The 17,370-nt window shown below is 45.7% G+C and overlaps 2 protein-coding genes and 1 long non-coding RNA gene across 3 annotated transcripts in view; 1 reads left to right on the top strand and 2 right to left on the bottom strand.

Annotated features, from left to right (window-relative positions):
* CHM (CHM Rab escort protein) overlaps positions 1-17,370 on the bottom strand; it is a 1,037,168-nt gene that overhangs the window by 107,136 nt on the left and 912,662 nt on the right. The gene's annotated exons all lie outside the window — the stretch shown is intronic.
* On the bottom strand, positions 6,374-11,630 carry LOC137439470 (uncharacterized). The gene is made up of 2 exons (XR_010986940.2): positions 9,956-11,630; positions 6,374-7,022 (listed from the first exon to the last, which is right to left on the bottom strand). It is a non-coding gene; the product is annotated as an uncharacterized LOC137439470 (long non-coding RNA).
* LOC137439471 (dachshund homolog 1) overlaps positions 17,153-17,370 on the top strand; it is a gene marked incomplete in the record, with an annotated part of 165,664 nt that continues 165,446 nt past the window's right edge. The window contains 1 exon segment of the mRNA XM_068135240.2: positions 17,153-17,370. This exon segment is cut by the window's right edge and continues 1,075 nt beyond it. Within this exon segment, the coding sequence (XP_067991341.2) occupies positions 17,265-17,370 (106 nt within the window).

The raw sequence follows: 17,370 nt of genomic DNA, 5'->3' as shown, positions 1-17,370 counted from the left end.
CCTGGGTCTGCATCGACAGACACTTAGAAAAATGGATGAATTTCAACACGACATTGAGGTTTGCATAAAGCTGATGTTTCAGCCCTATATTTTTCGTTGTTAACCCTTCATTAAACTTCCATTTTTTTCCTCTGATGAAGGGTTACTCCCCATGGGGAATAATACATTTTGATGATGATGTCATCGGTGCCTTTGTTATGATGTCATAATTCGACAAGTACAACGCTTGATCTGATCAGTATGAAAAAAATATATTCCTCTGCAACTGTGAGTCTGATGGACACGAAATTTGCCTACTCCTGTAGAATTTTTGAAATGATAATTATGACGTCACACGTCACGTGGTACAGGTGCCATCTTGGAAAAATAAAAAAAACGTTGCACCTCCATATCTCCGAAACCACTCCATGGAAAAAAAATTGAAATATGGCTCATTGTCAAGTACTCTCCATCGGGAATAAGATGTGTTAATGATGATGTCATCGGTGCCTTCGTTGTGATGTCATAACTCGACAAGTATAACGCTTCATCCAATCAGTATGATTTTTTTTTTCTGCAACTGTTGGTCTGATGGACAAGAAAGTTTCGCCATAGGAGCACCTCCTCCTGTAGAAGATTTTAATGATAATTATGACGTAATAGGCCACATGGTACTGGCTACTGGCACCATCTTGTAAAAACCGAAAAACGTTGCACCTCTATATCTCCAGTGAAGGGAAATCTTGACGCTACAGCATACAATGAGATTCTAGACGATTGTGTGCTTCCAACTTTGTGGCAACAGTTTGGGAAAGGCCCTTTCCTGTTTCAGCATGACAATGCCCCCATGCACAAAGCGAGGTCCATAGAGAAATGGTTTCTCGAGATCGGTGTGGAAGAACTTGACTGGCCTGCACAGAGCCCTGACCACAACCCCATCGAACACCTTTGGGATGAATTGGAACACCGACTGCGAGCCAGGCCTAATCGCCCAACATCAGTGCCCGACCTCACTAATGCTCTTGTGGCTGAATGGAAGCAATTCTCCGCAGCAATATTCCAACATCTCGTGGAAAGCCTTCCCAGAAGAGTGGAGGCTGTTATAGCAGCAAACGGGGGACCAACTCCATACTAATGCCCAGGATTTTGGAATGAGATATGTGATGTTCGGGTGTCCACATACATTTGGTCATGTAGTGTATATACTAGCGTGACTCTATGGGCTACACGCACCTCACCACACATCGTTTCAGAGGGGTAGGCATCTTTGACCATGTCTGCTTTCTCAGGGAGTGAGGGATGGTGGGTGGGGGTTAGTGGTGGTGATGGTGGATTGGGGATCATGTGGGGAAGTTGGGGAATGGTGGAGGGGGGATGGGGTGGATGGTGATGGGGGGATGGTGGGGAAGAGCGGACAAAATTGGTTCTTCAGGGAGTTTTGGGTCTTTCGGGTCTTTTGGGCCTTCGGTATGTTTTGGGTTTTCAGGGTCTTTTTGGGTATTTTGGTTCCTCTGGGTATTTAAGGATCTTGGGGGTATTTTGGTTCTTCAGAGTCCTTAACGGTATTTTGGGTCTTTGGGATGTTTTGGGTCTTCGGGGTGTTTTGGGTCTTCGGGGTGTTTTGGGTCTTCGGGGTGTTTTGGGTCTTCGGGGTGTTTTGGGTCTTTGGGGTGTTTTGGGTCTTCGGGGTGTTTTGGGTCTTCGGGGTGTTTTGGGTCTTCGGGGTGTTTTGGGTCTTCGGGGTGTTTTGGGTCTTCGGGGTGTTTTGGGTCTTCGGGGTGTTTTGGGTCTTCGGGGTGTTTTGGGTCTTCGGGGTGTTTTGGGTGTTCGGGGTGTTTTGGGTGTTCGGGGTGTTTTGGGTCTTCGGGGTCTTTTGGGTCTTCGGGGTGTTTTGGGTCTTCGGGGTCTTTTGGGTCTTTACGGTGTTTTGGATCTTCAGTGTCTTTTGGGTCTTCGGGGCCATTTGGGTCGTCAGGGTCTTTTGGATCCTCTGGGCCTTTAAGGGTATTTTGGGTCTTTGGGGTGTTTTGGGTCTTTGAGGGTTTTCAGGGTCTTTTGGTTCCTCTGGGTCTTTAAGGGTATTTGGGGTATTTTCGTTCTTTGGGGTATTAAGGGTCCTTTGGGTCTTCAGGGTATTTAAGGGTCTTCAGGGTCTTTTGGGTCTTTAGGGTATTTTGGGTCTTTGGGGTGTTTTGGCCATAGGCCGGAGGTGGGTCTTTGGGGTCTTCAGGGGCATTTGGGTCTTTTGGTTCCTCTGGGTCTTTCAGTGTTTTTGGGGTATTTTAGTTCCTTGGGGTATTTAAGGGTATTTTGAGTCTTCAGGGTATTTTTTTTGATGTGATTAAGGTTTTAATTTTGATTAAGGGTCTTCAGGGTGTTTTGGGTCTTCGGGGTGTTTTGGGTCTTTTGGGTCCTCTGGGCCTTTAAGGGTATTTTGGGTCTTTGGGGTGTTTTCGGTGTTCGGGGGCTTTTGGATCTTAAGCGTCTTTTGATTCCTCTGCGTCTTTAAGGATCTTTGGGGGTATTTTTGGGTCTTCGGGTCTTTTAGGTCTTTTGGGTCTTCGGGGTATTTTGAGTCTTCGGGGTCTTTAAGGGTATTTTGGGTATTCAGGGTCATTAAGGGTCTTCGTGGTATTTTGGGTCTTTGCAGTCTTTCAGGGTATTTTGGGTCTTCGGGGGTCTTGGTGGTCTTGAGGGACTTAAAGGGTCGTCAAAGGTCTGAGGGGTCTCAGCGGTCTAAAGGGTCAAAAGGTATAGTCTAACAGTACGTAATTAAGAGTTCATGGACTGTGTTTTGGATGTTCATTTTTTTTTTGAAGAAGACGTTTTGGCCACAAATAAACGTACAAACATCACCATATATGTTTGCTCTATTTATCAGAGAGTACAATAGCACTCTCTATGTAGGGATGGCGAGTTGGTCCCATCGTCGTCGGTCCCATCTGCTACAGGCAAAACTAAAGTTGGATTATCTTCTTTATAACTCGCTTAGGCTACCTATGAGAGCCTACCTGGTCTGTTCAGCTGATTGTCGAGGTAGGGATCACTTTTCAGTTTTCCAGACCAAGGCAAAAGCAAAATAAAGCGAAAAAACGGGATTTCATCTTCTTGGTCATAATAATAATAATAATCTTCTTCTTCAGTCGGCATATTTCCGAGCTGCCTCTATCAATGGCAATGATTCTGCTACCATTCGATAGAGTTTTACTTCCTGCAACATCGTTTGGTATTATAATTCTCGTAGCTTTGAAAGATTCCTCGAAATGTACTGAAAACGACATCCTATGTAAAAGAATGGGACTGGGGTAGGCGTGGCTATGACTGCCAATCAGCTTGATGGGGGCGGAGCCGCTAGACACATTTGCCTCAGTGTCGGCGTTGTGCGTGATGTTATGTGGCATCAAATAATATCAGCAGAAATATCATGTCTCGGAAAATGCCTGGTTTTTCAGTTACATTTATGAAAATAAAATAATAGCGAGGTACCGGTACCAGTGCTATACACCGCACATGAGACACGAGTCGCGGGTGAAAGTAAAAGCAAACCACGTAATCAATAAACCTTCTCGAGTCACGGTTTCTCGGCGCCAGATTCACTACGTCAGCGCATCACAAGAAAAACAGTTTCATCTTTGTTTTGATGCATACTGCATCGACTGCAGTGGTCAATGGTCAATTAATTTATCTATATATATAAAATAAAGTTTTGGTTTGTTTGTCTGCACGCGCTAATCTCCTGAACGGTGAAAGATAGGAGGAAACCTCTGAAACAAAAAATGTCGGGACGGGCCCCGGGAAGGTTATAGGCTAGGTGGCGAGGCCGGGCGAGGCCACCTCGGCCGGGCCGGGCCCATTTCGCAATTAAAAGCTGAGTTGAATTATAGAAGCCAATCTTCTACGGCCGCGAGTAAAAGCTGAATTATAGTAGTAAATTCATTCAAAAAGAACTAAAAATGTCGGGACGGGCCCCAGAAAGGTTATAAGCTAGGTGGCGAGGCCGGGCGAGGCCACCTCGGCCGGGCCGGGCCCATTTCGCAATTAAAAGCTGAGTTGAATTATAGAAGCCAATCTTCTACGGCCGCGAGTAAAAGCTGAATTATAGTAGTAAATTCATTCAAAAAGAACTAAAAATGTCGGGACGGGCCCCAGAAAGATTATAAGCTAGGTGCCGAGGCCGGTCGAGGCCGCTTCGGCCGGGCTAGGCCCATTTCGCAATTAAAAGCTGAGTTGAATTATAGAAGTCAATCTTCTACAGCCGCGAGTAAAAGCTGAATTATAGTAGTAAATTCATTCAAAAAGAACTAAAAATGTCGGGACGGGCCCCAGAAAGGTTATAAGCTAGGTGCCGAGGCCGGTCGAGGTCGCTTCGGCCGGGCTGGGCCCATTTCGCAATTAAAAGCTGAGTTGAATTATAGAAGTCAATCTTCTACGGCCACGAGTAAAAGCTGAATTATAGTAGTAAATTCATTCAAAAAGAACTAAAAATGTCGGGACGGGCCCCAGAAAGGTTATAAGCTAGGTGCCGAGGCCAGTCAAGGCCGCTTCGGCCGGGCTGGGCCCATTTCGCAATTAAAAGCTGAGTTGAATTATAGAAGTCAATCTTCTACGGCCGCGAGTAAAAGCTGAATTATAGTCGTAAATTCATTCAAAAAGAACTAAAAATGTCGGGACGGGCCCCGGGAAGGTTATAGGCTCGGTGGCGAGGCCGGTCGGTTGGAGGGAAACCTTCAAACCACACCAGTTACATTCGAGGAGCGAACGGATGTTATCCGGTCTCGCAAAGGGAAAGAACCGCCACAGTAGCTACCTCCAATATGGCTTCTGCTCAGCAAAATAAAAGACCTCAAAATAGAAAATATTATGCAAATAACAAGCAGATGATTTTATCATGGGCACGTGACAAGTACCTCGATGAAATTGAGGAGAAAAAGGCTAAGTCAAAAGCGAGCGATGCAGTGGCCTCTGTAAAACGCAAATATGCTTTTAGTGAGTAGAATAGTGCTCACAGAGACGAGCTCAAAGCTGCTTGTAGTGAGTACAATAGTGCTCGCAGATACGAACTCAAAGCTGCTTGTAGTGAGTACAACAGTGCTCACATAAACTAGCTCAAAGCTGCTTGTAGTGAGTTCAATAGTGCTCACAGAGACGAGCTCAAAGCTGCTTGTTGTGAGTTCAATAGTGCTCACAGAGACGAGCTCAAAGCTGCTTGTAGTGAGTTCAATAGTGCTCACAGAGCTGCTTGTAGTGAGTTCAATAGTGCTCACAGAGACGAGCTCAAAGCTGCTTGTAGTGAGTTCAATAGTGCTCACAGAGACGAGCTCAAAGCTGCTTGTAGTGAGTTCAATAGTGCTCACAGAGACGAGCTCAAAGCTGCTTGTAGTGAGTTCAATAGTGCTCACAAAGACGAGCTCAAAGCTGGTTGTAGTGAGTACAATAGTGCTCACAGAAACGAGTTCAAAGCTGCTTGTCGTGAATACAATAATGCTCACAGAGATGAGCCCAAAGCTGCTTGTAGTGAGTACAATAGTGCTCACAGAGACGGGCCCAAAGCTGCTTGTAGTGAGTACAATAGTGCTCACAGAAACGAGCCCAAAGCTGCTTGTAGTGAGTTCAATAGTGCTCACAGAGACGAGCTCAAAGCTGCTTGTAGCGAGTTCAATAGTGCTCTCAGAGACGAGCTCAAAGCTGCTTGTTGTGAGTACAATAGTGCTCACAGAGACGAGCTCAAAGCTGCTTGTCGTGAATACAATAATGCTCACAGAGAGGAGCTCAAAGCTGCTTGTAGTGAGTACAATAGTGCTCACAGAGACAAGCTCAAAGCTGCTTGTCGTGAGTACAATAGTGCTCACAGAGACGAGCTCAAAGCTACTTGTAGTGAGTACAATAGTGCTCACAGAGAGGAGCTCAAAGCTGCTTGTAGTGAGTACAATAGTGCTCACAGAGACGAGCTCAAAGCTGCTTGTCGTGAGTACAATAGTGTTCACAGAAACGAGCTCAAAGCTGTTTTTAAAAATAAACTACATTGCTCACAGCAATATAATAAAAGCTGTTCGTCATGTGTACAACAGTACTCACAGACATAAAGAACTAGCTGCTCGTCGTGCACACTATCTAAAGAAGGCCAAGTCTATTCTAAAGTGTGATCGGACATTCACAGCAGAATGTCAATGATGGAAAGTCAGACAAGAAAAAGAAACCTGTTAATAACAGTAAACCCCAGACAGCCAATATACAGGAATGGCCTGATCATAGGTACTATTCCATCACTGAGGAATGGCAGCACTCAGCATGCAATATGCTCGGGCTCGTTTTCATCAGGTCCAATGATATGAGTTGTGGTGGTCCAGATGTGATACTTACATGTCCAGACCATCACAGATTAAAAAAAAAAATCAATGGCGAAGGGAACTGTTTATTTCACTCATTTGCACATATCATCATTGGCTCGCAACAACACGGAGCTGTGCGTTCTGCAATTGTCACACACATGTCTGATATTGAGCCATTCATACCTTCCACTGACGTGTCCAGTCTTGAAGCCTACATAAGAGCTTCTCGTATGGACAGTGCAGGTACTTGGGGTACAGAAAACGAAATTCTTACTCTCACACATTTGCTGAATACCCCAGTGTATGTGTACAACAGCGAGAGTATGGATTAGGTAAGGTACTCCCCTATGCATGTTGACGAAAATTTACATGAAAATGTCACGCAGATGGCTATGTACATCAGGCTGCAGCATGATCACTTTGATGTTGTTCTCTCGACTGTAAATCCACAGTAGCTATTTTGGCTGTTTCTAAGTGCAGGTCATTGTGTGGCATGAGGCTGGATGAAGACATTACTCTTTGAGAAACGAGCAATAAGACAGAGCTGCAAGATACAGACAGGGACATCGTCCGGTTGGACGGGGACCTGGTGGTAGCCCCGGATGAGGTCCACCTTGGAGAACACGGTCGTGTTTGCCAACCGGGCGGAAAAGTCTTGAATATGCGGAACCGGATAGCGGTCGGGGGTGGTGGCATCGTTGAGCCCAAGGGCGGCTGCAAGATACAGTTAAGACAATATAGGAACACATGTGCCGTGTTTGACATTGATGACTAAGATATCTTGACACTTTTGCTCCAAGATTGGGTATCCCCTGAGTATATCATTGTGTTATTCCACATTGAAAAAATTACAGAAACAAGTGAATAAAAAAATTTATGCTAAATTAAAAAGGCAATGTCGGGATGACAAACTACAGTATAAAAAAGGTCCTAAACAAGATAGGGATGATGTTGGTTTAGAGAGTAGCTAACAGTATTGCCGTCACATAACAATCCCTACATCACTGCCTCCAAACTATTGTCTAGGCCCTAGGGCTAGGTCTCGCTAGAAGAATTAGAAGCTCCTATATTTCATTTCTACATAAGTATAAGAAACTCCTGCATAATTTCAGGGACTTCTTGCAGCTTCGGTTGTCTTTCCTACTTTTCTTTTTTTATCAACGTAGAGTAACCAATCAGAAATGGAGATAATTATAGAATGGTGTTATTAGAAATGTTCATGCAGTTTGTAAGAAGTTGATGATCATGTACTGATATTATAACATTGTACTCAGGCTGATCATTTGTAGAGTCTCAGTATGTGGCTACACTAGATGCCTACGAATCTGGGAAGGGATTAAAAAAGATCTCCAAACAATTTGAAATCAATCATTCGACTGTCCGGAAGATCATTGACAAGTGGAGAAGATTCCAAACAACTGCCAACTTGTTCAGGCCAGGCTGCCCCAGCAAGTTCAGCCCGAGAGCAGACCGCAAGATGCTGAAAGAAGACTCTGACAACCCCAGAATGTCATCATGGGACCTACAGGTAGCCCTTGCCACTGTTGATGTCAAAGTGCACGAGTCTACCATGAGAAAGAGGCTGCACAAATTTGATCTACATGGGAGGTGTGCCAGGAGGAAACATTTGCTGTCCAGAAAGAACATCAGGGCAAGACTAAAGTTTGCCAATGAACACCTAGGCAAAGTCAAGCACTTCTGGAACAATGTGCTCTGGACAGATGAGTCAAAGGTAGAGCTATTTGGCCACAGTACCAGAAGACATGTTTGGCGAAAACCAAAGACAGCATTTGACCACAAGAACCTGATACCAACTGTAAAGCATGGTGGTGGAAATATTATGGTTTGGGGCAGCTTTGCTGCATCAGGGCCTGGGCAGCTCACCATCATATAATCCACTATGAATTCTTCATTGTACCAGAGGGTGCTTGAGGATAATGTGAGGCCATCTGTCGGAAAGTTGAAGTTCAACCGAAGGTGGACCTTGCAACATGACAATGACCGTAAACATACCAGTAAATTCACCAAGGAATGGCTGAAAAGAAAGAAATGGAGGGTTCTGGAATGGCCAAGACAAAGCCCGGATCTAAATCCCATCGAGATGTTGTGGGGGGATTTGAAACGAGCTGTGCATGCAAGAAACCTGTGCAAGAAACCACCATGCTGTGCATGTGCACCATCTAAAGGTGGTTTTTTGTGCATGCAAGAAACCCCTCAAACATCGCACAGCTGAAAGAATTCTGCATGGAGGAGTGGGCAAAAATTTCTCCCAGTTGATGTCAGAGACTGGTAGACAGTTATGACTTATGAGAAACGCCTACTTGAGGTTGTTTCTGCCAAAGGGGGCAATACCACCTATTAGAGCCAAGGGTGTACTTACTTTTTCCACATGCGAAATTTGCATTTATGTTTATTTAAATTATACAATGGACTACAAAATGTAAATGTTTCATGATATTTGTTATACTAGGGCATGCCCGTACTATATATATATCTAAAATTATATCCCCCCCCCTCTATTTACATGAAATGGTTTGGTCCATTCGCAAAGCCAAAGCGAACGGCTTGCGAGTACGGTGACAATCCCCCCCCCTCTATTTACATGAAATGGTTTGGTCCAAAGCGAACGGCTTGCGGAGTTTGGTAAATAAATCGCCATAGCTCGGTAACTACTTGTCCGATTAATATGAAACCTTGAAAAGGCACATCCTCGGGTCCCCAGCAATATACCTGGCAAGTTTCAAGTATATCGGACCCGTGGTTGTCGAGAAACAGCGGTCACAGACAAACGACACACACACATACACACACACATACACACACACACACAGAGATTACTGGAATTATAGATAGACTAGGGCATGCCCGTACGTGGGTGCCCGTTCCTTGCCAAAAAAAAAAAAAAACGCTACCCGTACGCTCTACCCCGCCCGTACGCCCGTAAACAAAAAAAACAACGCTCTTCGCTTCCGCCCTTCGCTCTGACTGAATTGGGAGAAATAATGCGCATAAGAAATCGAGAAATTATTATTTTCTCCGGAAGAAATCGAATTACGAACCGTAATGGCGCACGCGCTCGGCTCGGCTCGCTCTCACATCGGCCACGCCTACGCAACAACGCGGTCTGTGATTGGCTGCCGGAAGTGCAGTCTTCACTGTCCGGAAGGTCGCAAATCGCAGTTACGATGAATCGCAAATTAGTTTTAATTAGTTTTAAAACATAGTTTAACGGCAACATAGTTTTCCAACGTGAAATAAATGAATACGCTCTCAAATGTGCCGTCCGAGGCAGAGTCTGTTCGCCACGTTCGGCACACGTGATAGCTCGCTGCTCTCTGATTGGTTGAATCGTTTTTTGGACATAGCTCGGTAACTACTTGTCCGATTAATATGAAACCTTGAAAAGGCACATCCTCGGGTCCCCAGCAATATACCTGGCAAGTTTAAAGTATATCGGACCCGTGGTTGTCGAGAAACAGCGGTCACAGACATACAAACATACAAACATACAAACATACACACAGAGATTACTGGAATTATAGATAGATTATATCACCTTTATCTATCAATATTGTTGAAATGAAGATCAAATAGCTGTATGTTGAAATATGTTGAAAAAGTCAAAACTTTACATGGGGTTTACTTACTTTTTCACGTTGAAACCAAAGCTTTCAGAATCATTGGAATCTCCCACGATGAAGCTAACTCTTCGGGCCTTTCACTCACTCAACGCAGGCAGGTTGGTGGTCTTTCTGTCTTCTACCGACTCCTCTCTGGCCCCCAGCTCTCTCTGGGCTCTGTTCCCCAAATATTCCTGCAGGTCACACAAGATCTGCCAGCAACCCTCTTATGGTTAAACTGCCAAAATCAAGACTCTCTGCTCACCTATACTCTTTCATTCCTCTTTTCTCCCGCCTCTGGAACAAACTCCCTCACTCTTTTCAATCCCACTCCTCCCTCCAGGTCTATAAAACAGCTGTTCACCACCATCTCCTGTCTTCCCCCATCCAAAACCTTGATCTTTTCTACCCCCGCTAATTCACCCCAGATACACTTTTTTGAAATTCCAACTTCTTTCCTGGAAGTCCTTGCAGTGTCCATGTGTTTTATACCTCTCCCACCTCCCCCCAAGCCCTCTCCCTCCCACAGTTCTCTTGATGTCCCTGCTCTCAAATGTTGTGTTTGTGTTCTTCCCCCTCTCTCCCCATCTTTTCTACCACTCCCCTTATTATATGTTTTGTGTCGGTTTGACCTTTTGCGTGATTAATGTTAGCTCTTTCACGAGCCTCGATCTTGTATAAAAAAGAAAAGAAAAAAAAAGTGGGCCGAGAACAGTTGTCCCTCCCCTAGGGTGGAAGCGCCCCCCTGTCATGTCCAATATGGAACTCTTATTTGCACATTTTGGAAGATCGAGGAGCATTTTGCAAGAATAGCTATGGATGTGTACTTTATCGCTACTTTGTTCACCATATTTGTCGTAGAAAATGGCTTTAAATTTGGAATAAATATTATGCATTGTAAACATTTTATAATTGTCTTGTAACTTACCAGATATCATGATTGTGCACTGAATTAATCAATTTGGAGATGTTCTATGTGATTGTGAGAGGGAAGATTATTCTGGAGGCAGGTATTTTAAGTGGTGTAATGTCCGCTCTGAAATGTTTACAAACGGGGAGACGGTATAATGCTTGGTGTCTGCTCTGAGTGTGGCGGTCAGTGGTTCTGGCCCTGGTCAAGTCATGCCGAAGACTGAAAGGGTAACGGGTGGTGCGTGCTCATTCTTTCCTTGACGACGCTCAGCATTTAAATAGGATCGTTCAGTGTTGGTCACCACATCTGCAGAAGGTCATAGTTGCCATAGAGAGAATACATAGGACTACTAAGTTGATTCCAGGGCGAGTTAGACTAAGGAATGAGGAATGGTTGAAGGATATGGGACTTAGTACATTGGAAAGGAAGTGACTGTGAGGGGATCTGATAGAGATGTTCAAGATAATGAAGGATTTAGACAAGATAGGTGAAGTGGACTTTTTCAGCAGTCCAGTGGACAATGCTAGGACCAGTGGCCATACTTGATGGTAAATAAGATGAGAGTTCAGACAGTTTTAATGCAGGGGTCTTTCAGTCAGAGGGTGGTTAATGCATGCAATGGATATGTTTAAATGCGAATTAGATATGAGATACCTGGATGTGTTGGAGAAAGAAGGGTATGGGGACATTGGCAGGATTTTTAGATATGTTGTGTGCGGACTGTGGATGGGTGATGCAAACTCGGGTTGGTGCGGTGCTGGCTAGATGGCCAGAATGGCCTCCTCCTACGCCAAAGTTCCTTATCCATATTTTGAAGGAGGGGTCTGGGGTAGGGGCGGGGTGGGTGGGTGGTATTTTGTTGAAGTCATGTATTCTTATTGGGGGGGTGGGGGGGGCAGGGTCATGCAAAGCATCACCAGGCATCACAAGGGGAAGGGGTGTCAAAATGTCACTTACTTTGGGAACGCCCCCCCCCCTTACACACACACACACACACACACACACACACACACACACACACACACACACACACACACACACACACACACACACACACACACACACACACACACACACACACGTATATTGTTACAGCCCAGGGTTCAGGTCTACCCCGAGGAGGTTAGCCTCCGTTCCCTCCCGAACTCACCGGACCTGCGGCTGGCGCGCACGAATAACTTCGTACTTCAGCAGGTTGCGAACCAGCAACTACGAACACCAATTGAACCGTCTCGTGATACCTGATACCTGTACCACGTGACGGTTTCAATCGGGGAATGTACCTTCCCTCCTGCGGTACACTACTTTAGACAGCCGAGCGAAAACCGTTGGTAACCGCCAGAGTAATATTAATTTTGTTACGGTCGATCTTTAATCTGTGTGCGAGCAATGGCGGATCAATGGAGGAAAAGACATTCACGGTCAAAAAGAAAAGGAAACGTTTAACGATTTGATTTATTTACAAATATTTTACAGTGAAACTATTCAATAGGAAAGAAAAAGGGACAAGAAGCAGAAACTTTGCACTTGTCTGCGCACTCGGACGCGGCCATCTTGACGATAGACCAGAAATCTAGACTCGTCGCTGAAGATCACGTGATTCCAGTGTCCTGGCTGCCATTGACGGTGCTCTCTGGCCCACTGCAATCGGCACTGGCGGTGTTGTCTGGTCAGGCATGGCTTTCTCAGGGGACGCCTGGCATGATAGCCTGCTTGAACCAGTCGTTGGTTGACTAGCCTTCTGGATACAGGCACATTTGTCAGTTGCTGCCACTCAGCCCTAAGCCGATTAGCTGACTTGGTACGGCCATTGCGGACTAACCGGTGCAGCTGGCGATCATCCCTCCTTGTGGTTCTGCGGGGACGTCCTGGCCTCGGTATTGGAGTAGGGACACCTCTCTGAGCATTTAGTTTCAGGATCTTTGACACCTGACCTTGAGTGATGCCATACTGCCGAGCAATAGCACGCCGTTTCATGCCGTAATTTCATAAAGCCACCACTCCATGACAAACAGCATTGTCGAGTTGACAGAGCATCTCCAGAGGAAGCGGCAATAACTTTTGGAGACGTGCAGCAGTTGTTTTCCACTAATACAGAACGCAACAGCCCTTGTATACCCGACTGTGAAGCCAATCATCAAATGCACCTGTCCGTACATTTTGCCACGCCACCTGTGATATAATCCTGTTGTTGACTTCTTGCTGCGACAGACAATCAGTGACATGGTTCTTTTAACAAATAAATCACCAAAGTGTAAAAGAAACTCACCAGATTGATATACTGAGTTAAGAACGTAAACCCAAGTCAAGAAAAAAAAAATATTCCATATTAAATGCCAAGTCTGTATATTGTTGTGTCGCCCAACGATTAAAACCACTGGGTGACCAATGACCAATGGTTTTTACTCCCGTTGCGGCAACCCGAAAATTGGGGGTACTTTTTGGCTCGCACGGGACGGAAGGCGGCGAGGTGCTTTCCTGAACAGAAGCCACACGGGTTTATTACCAAACCCACGAACAACGAAACACGACACAACAAATGAAAAATACCACGATAATGATTTTATAGAAATAAAGCATGGAATAAAAATGAAAGGTGAGGTAACATAAAATTCTAATTTGAGACGTCTCCACTCAGTCACAAAAACACACAGGGGAAAAGATAATAAAAATAAAATGTTCCCCCTTTTAACAGCCCACTCAGTTCTGGTCCAAATGTGTTTAGGAGCTTGATGGTCGCTGCAGCCGGTGTAGCCACCCATGCGGGAAGCGCTCCAACAATAACGCCAAAAATTCCCAGACAAGAGCAAGCAATCAAACCGGCCCTTCCTCGCTTCCACCGCCAAGTGCAACGCGGCTCCCAGCTACCCCGAAGAGCACCACAGTCCAACAACACCCCCTCCTCCAACGTTGCAAAGGATCCACAAAGCTCCGAAAAGTCTCCTCACAAGCGCACACGCGCGCACATCAGCCAGAGACAAAAGCAACCGAGAGCATGCGATACTCTTCTTCCTCTTTTCTGCTCGAACCCTCTCGCTCTCTGACATCACCCCGACCAATCCGGAACTTCAGGGGCGTGGCCTGCTGGTTACGATCTCCTCTGGAGGCGGAGTTTAGTTCCGATCGAGAATGTTCGGGGTTCTGTTGCCAGTTATGCTGGTTATGGTTGGTTAATGTAAGTTTTGCATGGCCGGCCTCGTTGTAATTGTAAAAAAAACATAGGGAAAACCACTGAGGGCAATCACATACTGGGGGAAAACTAATCTTAACCCCTACCTAATTACTATAGCTTCACCCCTCGTGTGAAGACACATAAACAACTTAAGCCCCAGTTTCCCTACTTAATACATCGAGATGTCTCCTACACGTCCACGCTATACCTATATGATCCTACCTGTACTATGGTATTTCATCATCTACCCCCACAAACGTAATTATATATATATATATATATATATATATATATATATATATAGTTGTGGTTTTTAGAACCCTCCATTTGGTAAATTTTTGTAAATGTTCCCTTATAAATAATCCCCTGTAAATACTCCCATTTTTGGTGTAAAGGTCAAAGATCGCACCCTACTTAGGCCACGAGCAACACGTAGCGCACCATAGGCTTCTTCTGTAGTTATTTCATTAGTATGTGTTTCAGGTAAGGATCTGTTTCCAATAGTTGAATCTGCGTTGTATTAATCAAATAACCTAGCCCCCTTCTCAAATTCCCATCCTATTCATTTTGTGGCTTTACCCTCTCCAAATTGTATGGCGCGCCTTTGCCAGCAGCATTCGCTGCCTTTGAGCTAAAGCTCGCCCCAAGCCACCATTGCCAGCAGCGTTCGCTGCCTTTGAGCTGAAGCTGGCCCCAAGCCGCCATAAGCCACGTGGCAGAGTGGGAGAAAAGGGGAGGAGCGGCCAGGAACATAGGCGTGGCCCCATCAACGCGTCACGAGGGGAGGTACTGATGAACCCTCACGACCAATCCGGGCCGAGGCGTGTTCACGGGTAGGCGGAGCGAAGCGGACGTGGCTTGATACGCGAGGCTTGTGATAAAAGCGCGAGCACGAAGCCCTTTTACGCAGATGCGGGGGAGATCGGCAGATGCGAGGAGAGAAGATCGGCAAACTCGAGAGAACAGCGCAGAGGCGGCGAATATAAGAACATTGCGCGGAGGATCGTTTGGGACGATCATTTTCGATACGAACTGCCGTGGTTTTGAGAGCGTTCGGCACGCTATACGTACACGCATTCCAGCCCCTCGCATATGTAAGGTCCGGTCGCGCGTCAAGCTGCCTGCCGTTCTTCGCAAGTGGACCTGGACCATCCCATCGCCTGGAACCATCTGCCTGGACCTTCCTCCCCTACCAGCTACCATTCCGTGTGAGTCTGTCTGTTTGTCCTGGGGTCGTGATAAGTTAAGACAGTTTAGATAAGCTTGCCCTATGTCCTTTTATTTCCTTCTCCTTGTATATCCCTTTCTTTCGTTTCCTCTTGTAGTATAGTAAATAAACCATATTTGTTCTTCCTTCACCCTTCTTATTCTTTGGTTCCTCTCATCCGGTTGCTTTAGTCTTTTCCCCATTGAATATCGGTGGCACGATATAGGAACTGCTCAGAATCGGGTTAGTCTTTTTGCTAACGGCTCGGATCGTGGATTGCTAAACCGCTCGGCAATTACCATCACATCCGCGGTTCGAGCAGGGACTCATCTCCCTGCTTTGCGGAGAGATTGGTGAAGGTGTTTGGGAAACCTTTGACCAATCACCCTGGCCAATCTCATCCCGCAAAGGAGCGGGATAGTTCCAGGACCGGAGACGGCCAGCTTAACAAGACAAGGGGATTAACCCCCCCTTGCTAACGGGAGTGCCGTACTCTGAGATCCGCAACAATATATTACGTACTACGTAAATACCTGTCAGTCACAAGCATCAGGTCAAAGTGTCTTCTATGGCACGGCGTACAGTATCCACTGGTACATGGTATTGTTTAATTTTGCGTAAAAATACTAAACTTGTCGAAGATCGAGAGTTCAAAGTCAATTTGGTTCTGAAATAAAAACACTGTAGAAATCTGGCATCTTGTCCATAAATCGGAACGACTTGATGAACACCCCCGAGTCTGTAATAAAAAGACACTTCAGGATCCCCCATCCGCCCCCAAACCTTCCCCCTCCCCCCCCCCCCCCACAACACCCTCCACCCCCCCCCCCCCCACAACACCCTCCACCCCCAACACCACGCTTCTTGCGCTTTGCATAAACTACTCAAGTCCATGAAAACTAAGAGACCACAACATCGCCAGATATCCTCTTTATGTCTATAATCTGACATGTTCGAGTACGTAAACTATTTATATGATGTGTATACTGTACACACACACACACACACATTTAAAAAAAATAAAAATACATATATATATAAATATATATATAAATGTACACATATACACATACATATATACACATATTCACGTACAAACACACACATATACACACGTATAAATATACACATATACACATACATATACACATATATACACATACACACATACATACACATACAAATATATACACATTGACATATACATACACATATACATATATACACATTATTTACACATACACATATATGCACATGTACATATACATACACATATACATACATACACATATACATACATACACATATACACATACATACATATACACATACCTACATACATACACATATACATACATGCACATATACAAATACATACATGCACATATACATGCATACACATAAACAAACCAACAAACACACAACGTCCCATCTCCGCTCTGTATTCTGTTGTCCCCATGGCGTCTCCTCCCTCCTCCCTCCTCTTCTTTCCCTCACTTTATCTTCCTCCATCACCCTCATCCCCTCCATTCACTCGTGAATCGGGGGAGGGGGACGCACGGTGGGACATCCTTGAAAGTAAAGAACATGAAGAGAGGCTCACGGCAGATAACAAGGGAGTAGTACTCAGAGGGACACCTTAGAAGGTTCGAATCCGCCAAGATCGGAGAGGAAGGAAGAGTTAAATGGAAGCTTTAGAGTTTAGATGAATGAGAGATGGAGGTGCAGGAGTTAGACGGCAGAGCAGCAGGCGGTGGGAACGCCTCCCTCTCCCTCCTCTCCCACTATCCCTCGTGTCCCCCTCCCCTCTCCCTCTCTTTCTGCTTGTCAAACACTTTTTCACTTTGATGTTGTGATGTTTGTTTCGCTACGAACACATTCTGCTCCCTCTCCCTGTCCTTGCTTTCCGCCCATTGGTTCCTCTCGTCTCCGAGCACGAAACTTCACTCTTGGGGCGAGCGGAGCCGCGTCCCGAGTCGCGCGGAGCCCGATTCCGCTCCCCGGAGCATAGATCCCGTCCCGTCCGTCGCGCCCCGCCGCTCCCATGGCGTGCCTCCAGCTTTCGCTAAACCCGCCCGGAGCTCTGTCTTCATCCGAGGAGTCTCCGACGCTCCCGGCTCCGGCTCAACCCCCGACCCCGAGCGTTCCGA

This window comes from Myxine glutinosa, chromosome 14 (genome assembly GCF_964187855.1).
Source record: "Myxine glutinosa chromosome 14, kmMyxGlut1.1, whole genome shotgun sequence".
NCBI lineage: Eukaryota > Metazoa > Chordata > Myxini > Myxiniformes > Myxinidae > Myxine > Myxine glutinosa.
This window is presented reverse-complemented; position numbering and strand designations above follow the sequence as displayed.